The sequence below is a fragment of the Numenius arquata genome, chromosome 16 (genome assembly GCF_964106895.1).
Source record: "Numenius arquata chromosome 16, bNumArq3.hap1.1, whole genome shotgun sequence".
Taxonomy (NCBI): domain Eukaryota; kingdom Metazoa; phylum Chordata; class Aves; order Charadriiformes; family Scolopacidae; genus Numenius; species Numenius arquata.
Genome location: NC_133591.1, coordinates 4,573,797 through 4,595,127, shown reverse-complemented (window position 1 = coordinate 4,595,127; position 21,331 = coordinate 4,573,797). Strand labels below are relative to the sequence as shown.

The following is a 21,331-nucleotide window of genomic DNA, read 5'->3' as shown; positions in this document are numbered from 1 at the left end:
CCTGGGTTTGAGAGTCACTTTAGGATTGTTTATTGCAAGGTTTGAACCTGGCTGTTAATTTGCCTTTAAAAAGAATAGCATTTAGACCTTAAGTCATTGAGTAATTAAAGATAGTATGTCAGATGTGGACAGGTGAACTCAACAGAATCACTAAGGTTTTCCCATTTAGCACTTCTTAGTGAAGAAGTGATTTAACACTTTGCCTTGGAAAATTTTCTGGTACTCACAAGAATTACATGTGGCATTAAGCTACTACTGAGAACTTTGATGGTTACGGATCTTCATGGAAGTCAAAAGTCACATCTGTTTGCTGGGCCTGTGTGCAGTCTGCATCAGATAACTGAATTTTGTGCGACTGCACTGAGAATCAGCTCTTAGCTATCTGTGTGTAGGTGCACCTTAAATAGCAGACTGATTTTTGTATTGTGCCCAGCTTGCATGGAAGTTAAAGGAGTCTGCCCTGAAGAGATTAGTTCCCTGGAAGAGAACAATTCATTGCTCAGCAGCAGTTGTAAGAAGCAAAAATCTTGTGGTTTCGTTATTTGCTAAATAATATTTATATTCCTGTGAATTTTAGTATCTAGCAATGCTGTACCTTCAGTATAAAAAGTAGAAAATTAATAGATGACTTTTGATATTTCAGATTTATTCACGCCCAGTCGTTCTAGTAGTTATTTCCCTCCTGTGTCTGCTGTCAGCTCAGCTACAACAGATAGCAGCAGCCATTCTTCCCAGGTAAGAGAGGTTCTCAATGTTTAAATCAGCCTCATTTCAGACATATATATGCCGTGAAGATTCTCGCACGTGAGCCATGTCCTTCTCAGAAGGTGTTCAGACAAGAGTTTCAGGGGCCATGTCTGAATCTGTAATATTTTTCTTTTCTGTCAGTCTCCTGTCCTGCCGTCGGGTTCGTTGCCCAACACACTTCCAGCAGGGAACATCAGTGACGGACTGATCACTTCCTCAGTACCTTCTCCTGTCATTCCCGATGTTGGCACTGACCAGTGTTCCAACATTAGAAGCGGGGGATCTTTCATCCAGCCACCGGACTTCACTCCTGACTCATCTCTCAGCGGGCCACAAACTTTTATGCCAGTGTTTCAGACACCTTTGCCACTGCTTCAACCTGCCACACAACAGCACCAGTCCCCGTTGCCTGCAGTGCCTCTGAATTCTAACGTAAGCTCTCCACCAGCTTCGTTTCCTGCACCAGAAACCCAGAAGTTTGGCCTCTGTGAATCTACAGTTATCACCCACACGGCTTCCGCTACGTTGACCCACAATGCCCCTGCCACCACCTTCAGCCAGAGCCAGAACCTTGTCCTGGCAACGCAGCAGCCAAGTGCAGGAGTGCCTTGTAACCTGGCTTTCCAGACTACTGTCCTGCAGGGGCAGCCCCGGCCCCAGATGCAGTCCCAACTGACATTTGCACTCCCCAAAGCTGTTCCTCTGGCCAGTGCTGGGACAAGACCCAAACAGTCACAAAAAATAGTGCCTGCTCCGAAGCCTGAAACAGTGTCCTTATTGTTAAAGAATGCCTTCATCACCCCAGGTGAGAAGCACTGGAGGGGTGATGTTTTTCTTTTCTGAATGGGAATAGCAGGAGGGAGACACCTTCTTGCTTTCCTTGGTTTACATAATAAGTAAAAATGGAGCTTCCTGAGGGTATCCAAGGAAACCCTGAATTCGCTGGTGTGTGGCTACACTGTTCAATGGGACGCTCTGGCCTGCTGCGAGGATTGGAAGCAGTTTGGTTGTGAGTGTGAAAAGCTGACCTGTGAAAGGGAATATCTCCTTGTAAAATTTGTGCTGGGCTGTATAGATGCATCAGCTCATGGAATGACTAGAGGTCTGTGCTCCTGCCCCATAGAAACCTTGTTTTTGATGCTTAATGCTGTTCTGATTCACTCTGCTCCTCAGAGCATTCGACCACAGTAAAATAGGAGATGGTAGGGAGATGGTGTGGATGGAGATTGGCAGATCTGTCCCTGTCATTGACTCATCTGGTTGCTCTGGACAAATCACCATGCCTGCCCGTGCATCATCACACTTTGTAATACCAAAGTTGTTAATACTTTGGATGCGTTCTAACGTTCATCTTAGGTGTGCCTGAAACTCTTTGAGACAGAGTACAGTGTTAGCTAGGGAGCAGCTGTTGAAGTGAACCACAGCGTTGGTCCAGATGGAAGCATGGGAGTTTGCCTCTCCTCAATCATCAGTGCTCACTAGCAGGACCAGAGTGGTGAGAATCAGTCCTCCCAGTGGGGAAGGACTATGAACAAGCAGGGGGAGCTGGAGATCTTTGTCTCAGGCAATCTACAGACTCTTGAGATGCTGTCAGGAGTACATGGTTTTCAGTTCAGAGTGTGAGTGCCTTTCTGATAATGCTGGGACCTCCCCATTGGGTGTGATTTGGAGCTGTTGGCACTGCACAAGGCTAAGAATAGCAAGCATGAGCAGAGAGAGTTTTGCTTGTGGTGGTTCTTGTGGGAAAGCTCAAGGCTAGAGCAGGACAGGCACTTTTTTTTTGGGGGATTATTGCATGCTGTTTTTAGACTTGTGCTGGCTGGGGGCCAAGTGATTTCAGCCACCTGAAATGTGCAACAAGAATCCAAGAAAAACCCTGCCTGGAGGAGTATTGTTAAACAGGCTTTACTAAGGAGTAGGTGTATCTGTCAGGTAGTTACCCACCAAAAAAACCCACCAATCTCTGTTCAGGAATAGAACACACCCAAGGATGTAATTCTAGTATGTCACTGGGGACAAGTTGGTCCATGATTAATAGCACTAGGGTGTTAATGGCAGTGTTTCTGTCTATACTACTTTATAAAGCAAGAGTCCGTGTGCCTTCAGCAGTCAAGACATGCATTTCTCACCTAGTAAAGCACTGTAGACAACTCTCATTTTCAAAAGCCTTTGCTTCTAGCTTTCCTAGTGCTTCCTGGGTTGTTCCTCACCCATATATCACTTTTCCAATGTTTCATCAGTTACTTCTAGACCATCACAAACAAATGTCTTTATTTCTTATCTAGATTTAAAGTTGTTGCTGTTTTTCATTCCTGGTAGTGGCATGTGTTCAGAGATCACAGTGCTTCTAAACTGCTGGGACACCAAGCTCAGAGGTCAAATCCAAGATTTTATGTAAAGACTCATGCTTTATTTTTGGCAATAGAATAAACATCAGTACTTGTAACTGAGGCATTTTATGCCTGTCATTTACGTTCAGGACAAACAAGGCATCTCATAACTATAAAGCAAATTGCATTATAACTTGTGTTAGAAAGGAAGGTATAACATTTACTGCCCTGTGATATAAGGACTCAAAAATCTGCGCAGATTGTCTCATCAGGTGCAAGACATCACATGGGAAAGAACTCTGTTATCACCACTTCACAATAAGTGTTCTGATTTTGAGAGGAAAGTCTGCAAAAGATGTGTGTGTAGTGTAGAAACATGGAAAATGTAAAGGGGCGCCTAAATATGTGCTGATTGTTACAGTTACATGAATGCGGAAGCCAGAAATACCAAGTTTGTGCAGCAGTGTTAATGCACTGCTAAGAGTAGGCTCTTTAGCTCGATAGAGATGTCGTAAGTCCCGCTGAACATTATTGAACAGTGGAAGGGTTGTGATTCCAGCTTTGTACAGTGGGAATGCTCAGACAAAGAATGAACTCCCTGTGTCAGAGTGACAGTGCTCTCTGCCAGATATACCCACGCAAAGGCTGGCACAAGGTTTGTGCAATCCACAGGCCTTTCTAATAAAGGCTATACAGAAACTTTAGTTGATTCAAACCGCAGTTGTTAGTCACAGAGGACATTAGATATCCTGCACTGTCTCCCTGTTCTGCTGTGTGTGTCCTTCAATATCCTGATGCTGAACTGCAGGGGGGTAGGTTGCTCGTGACTGAGGAATTGTGACGCTTTTCATACATCATGACTTTACTAGTACAAAGGAGAGCTGAAGCCAATACAGGCTAGAATGAAACCGAGTAAGTTTGGTTTAGTTTTCTCAAAAAGCACACAGAAGCTGTGGCTTTGCATGATTCTTCCCTTCATTACAATATAGGATGGTTAGTCCTGTTCTCTCTAAAGTCTGGGCAGGAACAATGTCAGCATTAATGCTATGTCAATAACTGTACATCTGCATTGGTCAAATAGAGACCTTACAGACTTACATTAGACCCGTACTGTAGTGTTGAAAAAACCCTCAAAGCAAGGATCTTGGTTCCCATCATGGGGGCAAGCCTCCTATACAGACTTTTTTTGAGAATTTTTTGTAACTTTGTGGAGACAATTGCTGCTATTCACAATTATCTCTAGCTGTCTAATGCTGCAGAACTCATGGTTCTTTAGCCTATTTTCTTTAATTCTGGTGCTGATTCCCAGTTGCACGTGGTTGTCTTGTGCTTGTGTGTCATGTAAAGCAGCTGTAAAATCAGATAGTGAAAGAAAGTGGTAGAGTGAAGTGGTGAGGAAGAGAATTTAATGTATATACAAGGATGCATGAAGTATTGAATATGCATCCTTTAGTTGGTTTCTGTCATTGACCCTTTCTGGAACAGCAGAGCAAGCCTGAGATCCAGAGGTATGGATGTGAGAAGTGAAGGTGATCCTCCTGTCAAACCCAGCTCTGATAGAATAAAGACACGTTGCACCTCCCTGATTTATGAAGTACCTCATTCAAGTAAATTCAGCTTGAAATAGTGACAGTGATGCTAACAGCCTCAGAAATAACTGGTCTGTTAGAGTCCTTTGTACTGGATTCATGGGATTGAGATTATCAGAAAACTGGTGGCCCTTTGTATTACAATGAAATAGTACCAAATAGGTGCCCATTAATTCATTTCTCTGTTCAATGACAAGTTATTTCATACGAAATAATCTCCGGCTTTTTTTTTTTGTCTCATTAACTATTCTAACTTAATTGTGTTCTTCAGCTGCCTTTCAGGGACAGTCCAGAGCTGTGATTGTAACTCCAGCACCTTTAAAAAGAGAGGGGATTTTGACGCCAGCCACGTCTCAGTCTAATGTTGCAATTGCACCAGCTGGAATTGTCAGAGTAAGGAGAAGAAAAAAATATATATATTTGTTTTCTAGGCCTGTTATTTGCGAGTAGTTAGAGCCATAATGTGCTCAGGAGGGTAACTAGTACACTAAATCTCACCTGTTACCCAGCGTATGCATTTGTGCATTCAGCATTGTGTTTGCTTATTTTTACTTTAGCTACTTTATGGGCCTGGAAGCACTATCTAGTCTTTACAGACTGTCTCACACAACAGTAAGATTACAAAGAGGCATGTGTACACAGTACATGAATGGGGATGGTTTGTGCTTTTTCTTAATTGTGCAGAAGCTAGAAGGCACCCAGGATGCTCACCTTTCCATTTACATATGGGAAAGCATGCCTTGCGTATACGAGTGGGTTTCTCAATATGTTGTGTGCAGGAAGATGGAAATAGATTTTAGTATATTATGCTGTTGGTGTGTTGTAATGCTTCTTTAAGTTATGAAAGGATACTGGTCTCCTGCCAGAAGCCTGACTTCAGTGCCTGCCAATTCCTTATGTATTAGCCCTTGTTTCATTTCGTCAGATTGTTAATCATGCTAATAATTTGCTACTTTCAGCGAAAGGCAAGGTAACAAATCTCTCTCTCTTTCTTTCTCTCTCTCTTCCCCCTTTTCTCCTTTCTCTCATCCCTTCTCTCCCTCTGCCCCCATCCCCCCCCCTTCCTGTTCTCTTTTTCTTTCTCTGTTTTTCTCTGTGCTATTTCTATGCTGTTCCCAGGCTCCCGGGGTGACGGAGTTCCGTAGTAACATTCTGGTTGGTCCAGCACAGCGAGCACCAAGTAGTCAACAAACCCAGTCCACAGTCTCACATCTCTTCTCTCCTAGTGTAGTCCAGGATGTGTTGGTGAAAGGAGAGCAAGCCCCTTCCCACTGTAGCAGTTCACAAGTTCCCTCACCTACACCTAGTAAGTTAGAAAGCTGAAAGCATTCTCTCTCCCCTACACGTGTAAGTGTGTTTCCATTGGTGAGGCAGGGTATAACTTTTTGAAGGAAAAGCTGTTTAGGCCCTTCTACCCTGCAGCTTCGGTTGCGTCCCATTGTTTGCAATTTTGTATTAAACTACTGCACAACATTCCCAGAAACTGCAATTTTGTGTAAGTGGCTCCTTCCTAAAAGGATGTACTGTCAAAGTCACCACGAAATTAAACCTGTTTGAAAGGCATCTGTGTAGAAAGTGCTGGATAGGTTTGTTGTTCAGTATCATAACTATAATTTTGATTGGAGGATCTCAGACACAGACCTTGTTAAAACAGTAGGTAAGTGCAAAGACTCCTTTTGCATGCGTGTTGATGGAGCAGTATCTGTGCTGGTTTTAGAGACATATGCTGGATTTGCTGGTAAATGGCTTGTGAGTGTTACTGTCATGGCCCAGGCCATTAGAGCCTCAGGTGGGGGAGTCTAGCAGGACGATGAAATTGCAGCCTACGCATTCAATGTGCCTTTGCTGAAATGTGTGTGTGTGAAAAGAGTATTACATATTAGCCTTGTGCCATGAAATACTAAGCTTTCCCAGCAATCTTGACATTTTCTAGCATGTGGTTGCTGCATCAATGAGTATAATTTGGTTGCTGACTGCACTTCAGTTCTGAATAGAAACTTCTCAGCGGTTACATTTGCTACAGAAAGTTGATTGTTAATGTGACTTGTCTTTCTTCCTTTATGAAGGCCGAGACTGTCAGAATTCAGGCCAAGCTTCCCCCTGCACCTCTGAGCAGAGCCCCAGTCCACAGTCTCCCCAGAACAGCTGCTCAGGAAAACCTGCCACTGACCCTAATATGGCTGCATTTAAGGTGTGTGTCCTTTCCTTTGAGGTGCTTTTCTTCTTCACCTTTGTAGCTACTTTTCTGCCCTGATGTCTGAGCATGGACTAGAGAGTAAGTTGCGCTTCAGGAAGAGTGGAGTATTTGTGCCTTAGGCTTAGCTTGCACTGCATCTCTGCTGCTCTGTTCAATTTAAAATGTCAGACTTTAATAATCTGCTCTGATCCTCAGGGTTGTGTCACCAGAGGGGCCAGGTTTAACTGTACTTCTGCAGGTCCTTAAGGTCATGACAGCAGTTCCTGCTGTGGCTCACAGGAGTGTTATGACAGGTCTCAGTTTACTTGGTCAAAGGTTTCAGGCTTAGTTTTCTAAACCGTGGCTTTTTGCCATTGTTCTGTTGGGGATCTTCAGGTCTGCAGGGCTCTGGCCATCGCTGGAGGGGGAGTTCTTGACCTGCTGAGTTACTTACATGTCTCCAGTGATGCTATGCTGCTCCACAGAGAAGCAGCTCCACAGACTCTACAAGTTACAACTGTAAAACACTTCAAGAATTATTGGGGTAAGAACTCGGCGGTCTAGAGATAGCATCTGAAAGCTGGCTGTACCTCACACACAAGCTGACTGTGTCAGACACTTCCTGTGATGGTATGAGGAGCTTCTCCACAAAAGAACAGCCAATGCAGGAAAATCTAACTCTGTCATTCATTCTATTGTGAAAGGGAGTGTAACAACCATTTTGCAAGTGCCAGCCTCTTTTTGGCTTCTCTGTCTTTCTATACCCTGTGAGTTGGTGTCAGGTTGATTACTCCCAGGGCAGAAAGGTAAGTTTAAACACTTAGAGCCTGTGATTGCACTCAATTCTAGCTCTGTTGCAGAGGAGAATCAGAACTGCCACTTGCTGAACATGCTGCAAGCTACTCATTAAAGTTTGCAGTTCTTTGCGTGGCGTAAATGCTCACGATCAGTAGTTGCAGCCTGTTCTTGCTGCTAGAGAGTAAGTTAACAAAGGAGGAAATTATTAGGACTGGCTGGTTGTGGGCAAGTGGCCACTAGATGGAGGAGTGTTCTTAAAAGTAAAGGCATTGACATGAGATAGACTTCAAGGCAATTTAAACTCACCTGCTTTGACAGGAATTGCTTCGGATGTGTAATGTTAGTAACTCCCTTCTAAGACAAGGGACAAACAGTGATTTTTGCCAGTCTCTAGATGTATGTTGTTTTGCTCCTCTGCGTTTTCAGTTAGACGAAACAGTTCTGTATTGCTGGGTAACATTGTTTTTTCAGTTTGGCAAAGCATAGAGGGCACTGGAAATCTCAGTTCTGCTCGTGAACCTGCATTTTCTGTGGTTTTGAGCAGCCACTTCACATTGTTTCCCTCCATTATAAAATGGGGTGATGGTGAGCTACTGCCAGAAAGCCTAGCTCTAGAGTGCAAACTCCTTATTTTCTTCCAAGAATTTTGGTGGAAACAACTTCTAAGCTTTTAATACTACAAATTAAAATGCTAATTCCTGACAAATCAGGGTAAGCCTCAGGGTAAGCCAGAGTTGAGGATTCTTTTTTCTTTTTTATTTTTGTCAGACTGCTTGTTATATCAGTAGACGTTATGTATGTATTAGGGATAAATGATATGGTCTGTTTTAAACTTAAAGGCTTCTACAAGATCCTAACTTAATTACATGCCTCAAAAATTGGAGTTTAGCTTCAGAAAATGAAATTGTATAAGAGTTTTAAAGGAATTTTTACTTTAGGAAGAAGACTTACAAGGTTTGGAATTAAATTTAATACCCTAGACGCTTCTTATTAATAACTTAAATCATTGTTTGCAAATTTATAGTCATATGGCTTTGACTGGGAAGACTGTGAATGTCATAATTCAACAAAAATGACACTGTAAATTTGAATAGCTGAAATAGTCATAGCAATAGAATGGTAAAGGAGAACTGCATAGACTGAGCTAATTTTATTTATGCAGAATCGAAGAATGAAGCATATTTCAGAACAAAAACGAAGGTTTAACATCAAGATTGGTTTCAGTACTCTGATCAGCTTGGTTTCAGCTAACTCCAAGTCGGTAAGTAACTTGGCAGCACTAACAGTTTAATATGGAATATAAGAAACAGCCATTCTAAAAAAGACTTGTTAATGAATTTAATCTCTTCACTGTTGACTGGAAGTGCCAGTCAGTGAGTGAAGATACTTGAACTAAGGGACTTGGAAAGGGGAGGGTGATAAATCCATGGCTTAGAGTCAAAAGAGTGTGTGAAAGCGCCTCATCTTAGACATTGTTCTTCTGATTCAGCTTCAAACGTTGAACAGGTCTTGGCTGGTGAGATGCTGCAGCTTTCAAGCCAAAAGGGAAAGAAGGAAAACTGCTCTTTGCAATCCTTGCTCTTGGAACACCAGTAATGAAGATTTTTGTCACGTTTGCAGCATGAGAGACCATTCTGTGACTTTTCATTGTTGAATGGCTTTGTCCAAATTAAGAATATATTCTGGCTGTACTGGTTAACATAGTTCACTAAATTGAAAACAAAATAATTGAAACACAGACTTGTCTGCACAACAAAATTCTAAACATCCTTTAAGTTCCTTTTGAAACATGGAAAATATGAAAGCTTATTGTACAGCATGTTGATTTATTTACATAATTTTTATAGTTTTATAAATACATGCCATAAGTTGTCAGAATTTCACTTCCTGATTTGAATAGTCTATTTGAAAGGTAATCAGTTTTGAAAACTCAGCTTTAGTAAGATAACAGATTTTTAATTCGTTCCTCAAAACTGAAGAGTATTTTTAAAAACATCTGTGACATCTGAGACGGTGTTAACTTCTGTTTAATAACTTCAGGTTTCCCAAATCAAATAATCTATATTGTCAACTTCAAACAACACTTCTAACAGCACTATGAATCTGTCAGCAGATGTAGCACATCCTTCAGTACTGAAGTAAGAATTGTAAATATTTTTAAGAGGATAGGTAATGAAATGAAACATTTTAAATTATTAAAATACTTCTTTCAACCAGGTAGCAAAAATATAATTTGTGGAAGAAAACAACCACCGCAACCACATTTCTCTGTACTAGTGTGCAAACAGGAGTCGGAGAAATGAAGAGTTTCATATTCTCTTAAGCATTTCGCTCTGCCTGTCTGTGCTTTTGCACACCGTGAGGGAAACGTAAGAAAAGGTGCTGAAGTGCTTTTCTGGGTGATAGAGCAGGTTAGGGGCAAACTCTTCTTCTGTCTAGCTTTGTTCCAGAAAGTGAGCTCTATGTTTGTGTTTGGTCTAGATCAGCCATGCAATCACGCTCCAGAAAACAGTAGAATATATCGCTAAACTACAGCAGGAAAGAACACAGATGCAAGAGGAAACCAGGCGCCTTCGGGAAGAAATCGAGGAGCTAAACGCTGCCATCATGTGAGATTTGGGGAAATTTCTGTAATGAAGCAGAGCAGCTTGAATGTTGCTTTGGCTAGCAACAGGGGATGTTTGCCTCAGATGTCATGCCAAACAACACATGGGTATTGAACAGAAGTAGAGTTGCTACCAACTTCCCAAAAAAAAAGCAGACTTGCTGTGGGATGGGCATTGGTAGGAAACCGTGTGGATTTTCAGCAAGCTTTGAGTATGAATGCGCAGCAGTGGCAACATCAGAAAAGATGCATCAGATCAGTGAGAATAATTCTGAGAAGAAGCCACTGATGATGTTCTTTTTAAAGCTGTGCTCACTGGGTGATCAAACGCTCTTACTCTTCATGATGGCTTTGCTGCAATTTTCTTTCCAAACGCAGTCAATTTTTATAGGAAAATGTGGTTGAGTACGTAAGACACAGGACTTGGAATGAAGGAGCTTGCTGCTGGCTGAACATAATTCTGAGAAGTCACTTCACCTTCCTGGTGCCTCAGTTTCCTCTGTGGGTTTATGATAGCCATGTACTATTGCAAAGCATTTGGAGAACCCCAGTGGTTTTTCTTCCATCTACAGAAGTGTTAGGCTTAGACATTACATTAGACTTATCAGCAAATCAAAATCTTTTTATTTTTCTTTAAAAGTATGATGACATCTGTTTGGTTTTATTTTAAATTGATCTGTTTCTTAAGAATCTCTGTAACGTTTTCTTCTGTAACATTGCTCAGGAGCAACTGTAAATTTTTCCTTGACTCCTAATGTGCCTTTTTCTAATTGGACGCCAAAACCTACTTTGTTCTATGTTACACTTTGTTTTCAGTTTTGTTGCTTATAATATGAAGTGTGTAGCAGCTTGAGAAATTGCTTTACTGCGTGAATATAGACAAAATTGATGGGAAAACAGTACGTATTCCTGGCTATAACAATTACATTCTGGGGGGTCATGCACTGGGAAGCTACCTCAGTCAGGGATACTGGGGATACACACATTTCTGTTACCATAATTTAGTCTGGAAGAGAAGTGTGTCCTTTCTGGTGGGGATTCTGACCTCAGAACAACATCTCTTCAGTTCTTGTCAACAGCAGCTCCCTGCTACTGGGGTTCCTGTGACACGGCAAAGATTTGACAACATGAAGAGGATGTTTGATGAGTATGTGAGAAGCAGGACCCTGCAAAACTGGAAGTTTTGGATTGTATCCTTTTATATTAACCTGCTGAACTTGAGGTTTGGTACTAATATAACTAGAGCCAAAAAGTGGATTCTAATGCTGTGACTTTAAGCCAAGTTATTTAAATAACATATGTCCTCGGCTTTCATTCACATCTGTGTGTGGATATGAATCCTTGCCACATAGGCCGTTGTGAGGCAGAAATTGTTCAATTTAAAGCATGGGAGTTAACTTGAAAGTAAAACACAATACAAAGGCAAGGCTTTCTTGGTGGGTGATTGTACTGAAAAAAATGTTTAATGGAGTGCTTCTGCAACTGTAGCTCTTGTAGTCTTTTGGAAGAACTGAACAGAAAATAACAAATATTTCAGGAAAAAATACTACAATTACTGAAGCTGTTGCAATGGCAACTTTTAAAAACTTGCACGTTTCTCTTTTTTCCTTTTTTTTAAATTTATTTTTTTAATTTTCTATTTGTCTTTTGTTACAACACTGAATCAACTTAGTTTCTCTCTGCTTCTCCAATGCTAGCAGCTGTGCTTGTCAGCAAATGGTAGTGCAGGAGCTAGAAAGGCACAAACGGAATGAAACCAAGTTGGCTGCATTTGTGCTCTGCTGTATAGACTTAACTAGTTTGGATGAAACATTATTAGCTTGAAGCAGTTCAGGGGTGTTAGTAATTGGCAATGAGCAGTAAGTGGTGTTAACCTTCCCTTTTCCCATTAAACTTCATATATTCATATAGCTATTTATTTGCACTTTATATTTTGTATGTCTGTGTTCTGTGCTAGCTAGTTTCCTCTGCCTAGATAATCTGAGTATATACGTGTATGCTTGTGCATGCACGAAGTACAGCATTTTTAATACTTTGATATGTGAAAATGCTTTCTTTGGTGTTTCCTGGTTTATGTTGGCTCTAGAAAGACACTCTTCCTTTTAGTGTCCCTTTAAGAAACAATTCTTAGAAAGATCTCATGCAGTCTCTGATAACTTAGAACTTACGGAACACAACTGTGGAACCTCTGCGTTCTACAGCACTGTTAACTCTGGAGCAATTTCAAATGAATTACAAAAATAGAGGTCTTTAATACAACAATGAAAATGATTATTTAAAGACAATCCACCACATGTTTTCTGATTGGGTAGTGTGTTTATTTTATGCTCCTCCAAGATGTTAAATAGTTCCAGAATTTGGAAGTGAGGCACTTCTAGAAAGTGGCAGAGGTTATCAGAGGTGAAGATGCAATTTTGGGTAGCTGGGCTTTTGGTAGCTGGGGAAAGACAAAGCCTTCTGTAGTTGGTGAAGGAGAAGGTTGGAAGGCAAAGGAATGTTCCCAAAATTCCCTTTGTAAAACAGGATGTAACTGTGATGGAACAGTGTTCTAACAGCTGGATTGAATCCTTAACACATGCTAAAATGTTTCAGAATCTCTTGCAGTAAAAGCTGACAAAGGCCAGGGGTGAGTTCTAATGATAATAAAAAAATCTCCTCCTTATGAAATGACTGTAAGAGATAGAAGGGTAGTTTCATTACGAGTATGAAAATACCATAGTTTCTCTTGCATATAGCAGGGAAATGAGTAATCTGGTCTTGGGCTACTAGAGATAACCCAAGAATAGAATACTCTTTAATGTTAGAATATCGATAGAATAATACCCATGTTGTTCTTCCAGTCACTCTGTAAAAGGGCATGCAAATCCCCTCGAGTATTCCAGGCAGTTATTAGACCTATCTTGATTGTCAGCCACAGCGAGAAAGATGAGGGTACGTGACAGCGCTGAGATTGGTTTGGGCCACATTCTCACATACTTCTGACTAGTCAGAAAATCCCATTTGGAATAACATGGTAAAATCACAGATTCTGAGCCTTCAGATGAGTTTTATCATCCAACCAGCTTTTGCAATAAATGTACCTGTAACCTGGAACTTACTTGATGAATTATCATGGCGATGTTATAACAAGCTGTTTCGAGTGTCTGTTCTAGGAAAGCTCATCTGAAAGCCGGGGGGCTGAGGCCAACTGAGGCTTATGGTGATGCTCTGTATGTTTTAATACACTACTGGCTAAGAATTCTGTCTGCTCCTTTTCTGCCAGGAAGGTTATTACCAACTCCAGGCCCATCCTTCCAAGCAGTGATGATAGAGAGCCAAAAGGAAAGCCTGACAGTCCTCGGCTTGCTACTGTTTTGGTCCAGATAGATGCAGATCAGCAAGTCTGGTCTTTGTTGTGGGAATCCTTGCCACACTGTTGATTGTGTCTGAGAATATGCTTATGTACTTGGAGGTCTTTGTTTAGCTGCAGTAGCAGAAAACTTGAGTGTTTACTGAAAAATGTGCCTGAGAAATTGGCTGAATATTTCACTGTTGGCCTGTGCTGGACTCGTTATTGCCAAGTACCCCACTTTGGATGCATCTGTAGCGTGCTGTGGAAAGTGGTGTGGTTACACTAAAGCTTCTATATCCTTTTCCTGTGAAAACATCATTGTTACATGAAAAAGGTGGCAATGAAGAAATCGAACAAATTACGTGTATCTAGAAGTTTCAGATACACGTGTGCTTGCAACAGTGCCACAGCGTGCAGTTGGTTTGTAGGAGATCAGGTGAGTTGTGCAGAAATTTTACAAAAAATAAGGAGCATCACTAGAAATTGAAGTTCTGTTTTTTCCTTTGTCTTAGTGTTCCAGGTTTCAAAAAATATTTTTTGAAATGTTGCAATCTCTCTCGTCGTTGAAGTCCATTGTTTTCTCTGCAGACTGAGCTGTAGTAGCCTTTCCCATTGAATGTTTTGAACTCCCCCTTTGTTGTCTTCCTTAACATTTGATGATTTGCAGTTCAGCATTATTATTAAGCCATTGTTTGAGTCCTTCAATGGGATGGTTTCCACAACAAGCTTTAAGGATCTGAATCAAACTGCAATGGCCTGGTTGGATCAGCACTGTTCTCTTCCTGTTCTGAGGCCAAGTAAGTGAATCATAGAATCATAGAATTATCTAGGTTGGAAGGGACCTTTAAGATCATCTAGTCCAACCATCAACCTAACTCTGATAAAAACCATCACTAAACCATGTCACTAAGCACTATGTCAGCCCGTCTTTTAAATACCTCCAGGGATGGTGCCTCAACCACTTCCCTGGGCAGCCCGTTCCAATGCTTAATAACCCATTCAGTGTAAAAATTTTTCCTAATATCCAATCTGAACCTCCCCTGGCGCAACTTGAGGCCATTTCCTCTTGTGCTATTGCCTGTGACTTGGGAAGTTCTATCCAGCAGTTATTCCAGCTCATAGGAAGTGAAACCATATAGAATACCATTTCTTGAAAGTCAGGTGATGACAAAGAAAGCACATGATGCTGAATATGACTTCCTTTTTATTATCTCAGCAGAAAAATAAGAGCCTCTTTTGACTGTGAAGACGCTCGGCTGCTTAACACTGAACAGAAACAAAAGCCAAATTGCTGAGTATAGATAGCACAATTTAAACAGTCTTAGGCTGCGTGTAGATTTGAAATACTCCACTCTAGTGGGAGTAAGTTTGGCAGCGTGATTTATTTCATTATGAAGGAAGACTTCTGAGATTTGTGTTCGGCTTTGCAATGACCTTCTGTTTAGGCATGATTGCTTGATCCTTTCCCCCTTGCAATTCAGCAAGCATTTACAGTTACAGTTTTGATTGCCAAGCAGTACTCTTTTGTAGAAGAAATAGATGGGGTTTTTTTAAAAAGTCTTAGATCTCCATTCCTTGTTCCCTGGGCACAGTTCTTGCACATCTCTGTTGATTGCTGTCGCTGTGTGTAGAGGTGTGCGTGTTTTGCAGAAGTATTTCCATAGTTCTGTCATGCCTAACAACTTTGCAGTACCTGGATGCTATCCCTGATGGATCTGTTTGCAGTCAGACTAATGGCTTTTCTTTATATTTTTCTGACTTTTTTTATAGTGGTGCTGAACACCCTCCGGCATCTAAGTACAACCACCTCAATTCTGTCAGATCCATCGCGCCTGCCAGAGCAAGCGGCCGAGGCAGTTATCAAGATGAACAAAACAGCTGGTGAAACCTAACAACCAAAGACACTGAGTCGCTTATACAAGGGGTGGAGAACCTGCCGGTCTGGCAGCCTGGCGAGTCTCCTTTCAGTTGGTGCACTTTAGAAAGAATTCACTCCATCACCCGAGACGTTCAGGGCATCTGGCTCTGCCTTCAGAATATGTGGAAGTATGATGCAACGTTGTCATAACGTTTTGATTCCTCTTCAGTGCTGTGCTGTACTCCATTAAGTGAGAAAACATCAAGCTCAGGTAAATTTAGCAGGTTTGAGTCCTGCAGGCAGCAATATATCTCCATCAATGCAGCATGCATCTATATGCAACAAACGTATTTCTATGAAACAACTTCAAGTACTAAGTTCTCTGAAGTGTAAATCTTGTACACCAAGGAATGTTCTCTTAAAGGGGAAATATACTTTCAATTTCATGAAACAAAATGTGCTTTTTATTTTGTTTTCTGGTATTCAGTTCCATTTGTTTTACTTGAATAGTGAAAATTGTTACACAGGATCATATTAAAAACCAAAGGAGGAGAAGAATCCATCAGTGATGTCAACTCATGGCAAAAATACTAGAATTAAAATCTCAGGCTATGTTTTTTGTATTTTTATTTTAATGAGTGTATCATTGCATATGATCAGCTTCAAGACATGCTTTATTTTCTAGCAAGTAAAGTAGCTGATTTTTATTATTTTTCCTGATATAGCCATTGCAAGTGAGTAGCAGGCTGTGCAGTAAGTGCAAGAAAGCAGTTTTAGATTGCATCAATTCTGCAATTAGGATAGATACATGAATTTCATACCCATTTAATCTATGAACTGTTTTCTTGCACTCTGCAGAGTTCAGCTGCCTTTGTCATAAAACATGCACATATAAAAACACATCCATAGATAAATGTAATACCGCTTCAGAGAAAAGAATTGAGTTTGTAATGTTAAGAAATTGACTTTTTTGTTAACTCAGAAACTGTATCAAACCACATGGACTTGTAGTCAGTTCTTTGCTTCTTTGTTGTTTTTGCTTGTTCTTTTTACCTTCTGTCTGAAAAACCTGAAGGACTTAGCTAAATTTGATCTGTATGGGAAGGTTACGTTCAACATGAATTATAAAACATATGAAAATATGTTTAAACCCCAAAATACTGCATAACATTTTTCTGTGACGGTCTCAGCAAGTACTGTGCTCTGCTGCAGGTAAACATAGTCTCGTTACAGCAGTGATAGTCTGTCCATCCTGAGACAGCGCTGGGGTGTTCACTCCGGCTGATTGTTCATAGTCTGGAATGGTCCTATGACCCTCGTAATTCCACTCATTACTTGATTCTGATTCTTAAGAGCTATGCAAACTGCGGGTAACGTTTCCCTTGTACCTTGCCTGAGATGTTTTCTTCCAGTTTCAAAAGCAGGCTGCCTGGAGGGGATTAGCAGGCTATCACAGTGCTAAAATGAGCAGCTAAAACATTTGGGCATTGCAGATGTTGAAATGGGGTCAGTAGGTTCTCCTTTGGGGGATGTAGGTTTTTCTCAGTATTGTCCCCAATCTTCACCACTTGGTGGTCCAAAGTTTAAAAAGAAACAAGAGGCTTGGGGAGTAGGACTGAGCATGGGGAGAATTTTCTTTCTCCTTTGTCCTGAGATTTTGCAGCTAATGGCTTTCATTACAGAGTTTGCTTATGTGTGAGCAGGACTGCAGCAAGAAGGCAGCATGAGAGGTTAACTCCAGTGCCCTCTCCCTGAGTACAGGTACTGTGAGTTGAGGAACTGGGGCCTGAAGGGGACTGCTGCGGGGGGGAAAGGAGCCGAAAGGGAAGACAAAATGGCATGATCTAAGTACCAAAATGCCTTTCTGTAACTGTGCAGATAATGCTCTCTCTTTTTTTGTTGGGTTTTTTTTTTCCTCAGTAGATCTGATATATCATTTGAAGTTTGAGGCACATCTGAAAACCTGTGTCCCTGTGATAGAACCAACAAAAATCCAGGCCAGCTAAGGAATGGTTTGTTGAAATAGTGTATAAAGGTTGTCATAGTAATTAAATAGCGAATAGATTTTGTGGGGGGAAACAGTATCTATGTCTTTCATATGTAATGTTGTAATCCATTAAGCAATATTCTTTAGGATGCGTCTGGATAAAAAGTGTTGAGTAAGTGTAAATTCCTTTTTAAATCAGTGCTTTAAATCCTCCCATTTTTATCATTGATTGTGAACTTGATTTCAGTAAAGTCATTTAACACTGTGATTAGCCGGGGAGCGTCCCTCGAGTTTTCTTTACTGGGCTATCTCACTGAGATGTGTAGATATCTACATGCATATTTGCATGTAAAAAAAGTATGTATCCAGTTTTCTAGAAAGAAGGTAGGCAAATTGTCCAAGAACAGACCCACCTGTGTTTTTGCTGTACTTTTCAGATGAACAGATTCCGTAATGCCTCCACTGCAGTGTGGTCTCCTGCTTGTCAGGCAGTGATTGTGCTTGATTTTTACCATTACTAGTATCAAAGACATTAAGAGTTTTGTCTCAACAAGCAGAGTGCGCTGCGTACTTCAAAGCCCAGGGAAGTCTGGTGACTTCTAAGCTTAAATCCTGACGTCTCAGGTCTCACTGAATGGATTGGAAGCTGAAAGGGACCTTTCAGCTCAGTGTGACGGAAGTGCTAAAAATTTTGTGCATTAGCAGTTTTATCTGAATGTTGATGAAAAAAACCATCATGCTTGTTGCACCATGAGCTGGTTACAATTGGAGGGAAGGTGTTTATTTTAATAACTTCTAGTGAAGAAACAAGGTCATGGGACTATTAAAAGACTGCAAATCTTAACATAGTAAAGAGAAAAAAAATAAAGATTGCTTACTTAGGCAAGAGTGTAGGAGGGAGGGAAGGAAAAGTGAAAAGACACTTTCCACGTAGTGCAGTTATCAGAAATGATGTGGCTGCTCGTTGAAGCAGTGATTCAGTGTGTTTTTGTCACACTATTATTGCAAATCAGAATTCTTTTATCAGTCAACCTTTTGAGAGGTGTGATTTCATTTCATTTGGAAACAGAAAGAAAAAGCTGTATTATGTGTCACATCTGCACAGTAGAAATATTGAGGATCAGTATGAGAAGAGATTGACCACATATGTATTAATTCCCACATAGTTTTCCACTTTGGTTTATATTTTAACTCCTTAGTCTGTTTGTCTTACCTATTGAGGAGTCTAAATACTGTATTTCTTTATAAAAAGATTGGTAATGCTTTCTCCCCTAATTTAAGTGGTCCAGTTTCCTCAGTGTCACCAAAGTATACTTAAGCAAGCAAAACACACGGTGCCTATACTCTACACAGATTTACAGATGATGCACGTCTGTCTTCAGTGAATTGGTGCTAAACTTTTAAAGGATCCCCATATAATTGAATACAAGTCATATTCAGTCAAATCCAATGTATTTCACTTAATAAGGGAGTAGCTAGATCAAATATTTATGGCCTGTGATATGCACAAAGTCAAACTGAGGTTGTCTAGTGGCTCCTTCTGACCTTGAATTCTATTAATCGGTATATTGTAGATGGCCCTCACCCCAAACACAAGCTCTGGAGAAGTTGTGCATTACCTGATGTAGTTACTAGGTTTATATGATGCTCCCTGTTAGCACGAGGAGTAAGTGGTGAAAGTGCAGGAGCAAATTAGAACTGAAAGAATTAAGGAGTAGTATGAACACAGACAAGTGTGTGCTTCATCTCGACAGTCTGATTTGTGCACAAAACCAAAGGATTCTTAATTAATACCACTTGACCTGATTGGCATATTCTTCCATGCTTTTCTAGACCCCTGAGGAAGTCCTCCTTGAAGGGAGACTTACTAGAATGTTTCCATCTGTGCCTTAGATCTTGGTGTCCTGTATGCATTTGATTTATCTTAAGTCATACATTCTTCCCCTTAATACAGTGCTATGTGGAAAATTCAGTGAATTGACAAAGTGGGGCTTCCCTGGGTTTTAAGAGGACTTTATCTGCGTGGCATTACTGTGTCCCTTTGAAAAATTGTGTGTATGTATGGAAAAAATTGCGTCTTTCCTGCTGACTTAACTGCCCTTCCCTCCCATGTACACAGGCACATACACACACATGTACATACTGTCATACCAGAAGTTTAACAGAAACTCATTAAATACGCAAATCCTTAAGCCTCTAGATATGGAATGACTTGAAAAGACAAAGGGCTGTCAAATTGCATTGGAAAATAACATCCCTTTACTTTGTATCTTCAGGAGTTTTCTACATTCCCTTGAGAGAGAGAGAGTGTGTGTGTGTGTGTATATCTGTGTGTGTGGTAGAGGTGAGAGAGGAAGGTAAATTTTGTTTCATTTGCTTTTAAAGCCCAAAACTCCTGAAGGGCAGTTTGAGAACACGAGAGGGAAGTTGACTGCAGAAACATTCAGTAAGATGATGCTCTTGTAGTACAAAATATTTGAATGCTATTTCACTTTATTTCTGGAGTGAATAATTCTTGCCTTGATGTTGCTAACTAGAAGATACTGTTGAAAATAGAATGGGTTGTTAACTATTTTGACCATTTTCGTTCTTTCTTTCTTTCTTTCTTTCTTTTTTGGTTGCTTTCCACGTTTATTGCATGGAGAAACATCAAAATCAAAAGGCTGATGATACCTGGTTTAGGTGCTTTAGGGATTCAGTCATATCAGTCTCGAAGGGTATGGACAACTGTTGATGACTTTTAGGAGGTTTTTTTATTAGGTGAGACAACAGGAGTTTTCCTATTACTCGTCCTCAATTTATACACTTAAGTTTCAGAGGAGATTGTTTGTTTTGTTTTGTTTTTTTTTCTTTTATAGGGCCCTGATACTGTTCCCGCAACATCAGTTAAGGCATCAGGTTTCCTTTTGTTTCATTCTTGGTTGGATTTCATGCTTGTTTACTGTGTTAGAGCAGAAGTGGTAGTACTGAATTGTAGATCGAGCTGTAAAACTTGATTCAGTTACAAAGAAACACATATTAGGTGTATAATAGAATGACTTTCTAGCCATTGTCTGAACTGCTTTTATATCTGAACTTTTCCAACGTGAATAAAGTTTTGAATCAAACGATATCAATGTTAGGAGCAAGCCTTTTCATTAACAACACAATGAATAAATTACTCTTTTTCTTCTTCTAACCTTGTATTTAAATGTGTTTTAAGTGAATGGAGTTCATTCTTGTTAAAAAGAAAAAGCTTGGAGATATGAGGACTTCAGGTTGTGCTCTTGCTTTGCCTAGGTTTCCTGTTCTGTTGCATGACACAACTTCTGTTGTGCTGTTGATATGTAGCACTTTTCAGTAGGTCTGTTAAATTGTGCAATGCATTTTTTATATTTACAACCAAAACAATAAAGGTTATTTTTTGGAAGAAACTGGTTGCAATGCCTTTATTTTCTAACTAGATGTGGGGAAGTGGTAAGTGGAATTGTTCCTAGACCAGGACCGGCACCTGCTGTTCCTTTTTGCAGCTCTGAAAGGTGACAAGGGCTCATTTTGCTGTTAGCGATGCTGAAGTTACCCCCTTGGGATCGGTGTGTTTGGCTTTCCCATCGCCAGGCTTGAGTCCCCTGTTGAGCTGCTGAAGCTTGGACTCTTTTTAAGAAACTCAGTGCCTCTTGGACCTTCTTAACTGAAAGAATCAGCTCACTCCGAGTCTACAAGTGACTTCCTTTTCTTGTGCATTGGCCACCAGGCTGTATTTGTTCTGTGCTGGGTTGTTTCCTGTCTCACCAGAGTAAGTGTGAGCTAGATTAGCAAAAATTGAAAATCACCCTCTGTAGTCAACACCGCTCCCTTTCACTGAAAGCAGGTTAGAGACTGGGAAAGAATGGGTGGGCTAAAGTACCATCTCCACAAGTCCAGGTGTCTG

The 21,331-nt window shown here is 40.7% G+C and overlaps 1 protein-coding gene across 1 annotated transcript in view; it reads left to right on the top strand.

The window, feature by feature from the left end:
• The window catches only part of MLXIP (MLX interacting protein), a 52,716-nt gene extending 31,894 nt beyond the window's left edge, over positions 1-20,822 (top strand). The window contains exons 8-17 of the mRNA XM_074159533.1: positions 644-735; positions 889-1,552; positions 4,938-5,059; positions 5,786-5,972; positions 6,733-6,857; positions 8,803-8,901; positions 10,122-10,249; positions 11,312-11,435; positions 14,244-14,373; positions 15,347-20,822. Coding sequence (XP_074015634.1) covers positions 644-735; positions 889-1,552; positions 4,938-5,059; positions 5,786-5,972; positions 6,733-6,857; positions 8,803-8,901; positions 10,122-10,249; positions 11,312-11,435; positions 14,244-14,373; positions 15,347-15,468 — 1,793 coding nt within the window. The 3' untranslated portion in view covers positions 15,469-20,822. The remainder of the gene's footprint in view (positions 1-643; positions 736-888; positions 1,553-4,937; positions 5,060-5,785; positions 5,973-6,732; positions 6,858-8,802; positions 8,902-10,121; positions 10,250-11,311; positions 11,436-14,243; positions 14,374-15,346) is intronic.
• The last annotated feature ends 509 nt before the right edge of the window (positions 20,823-21,331 follow it).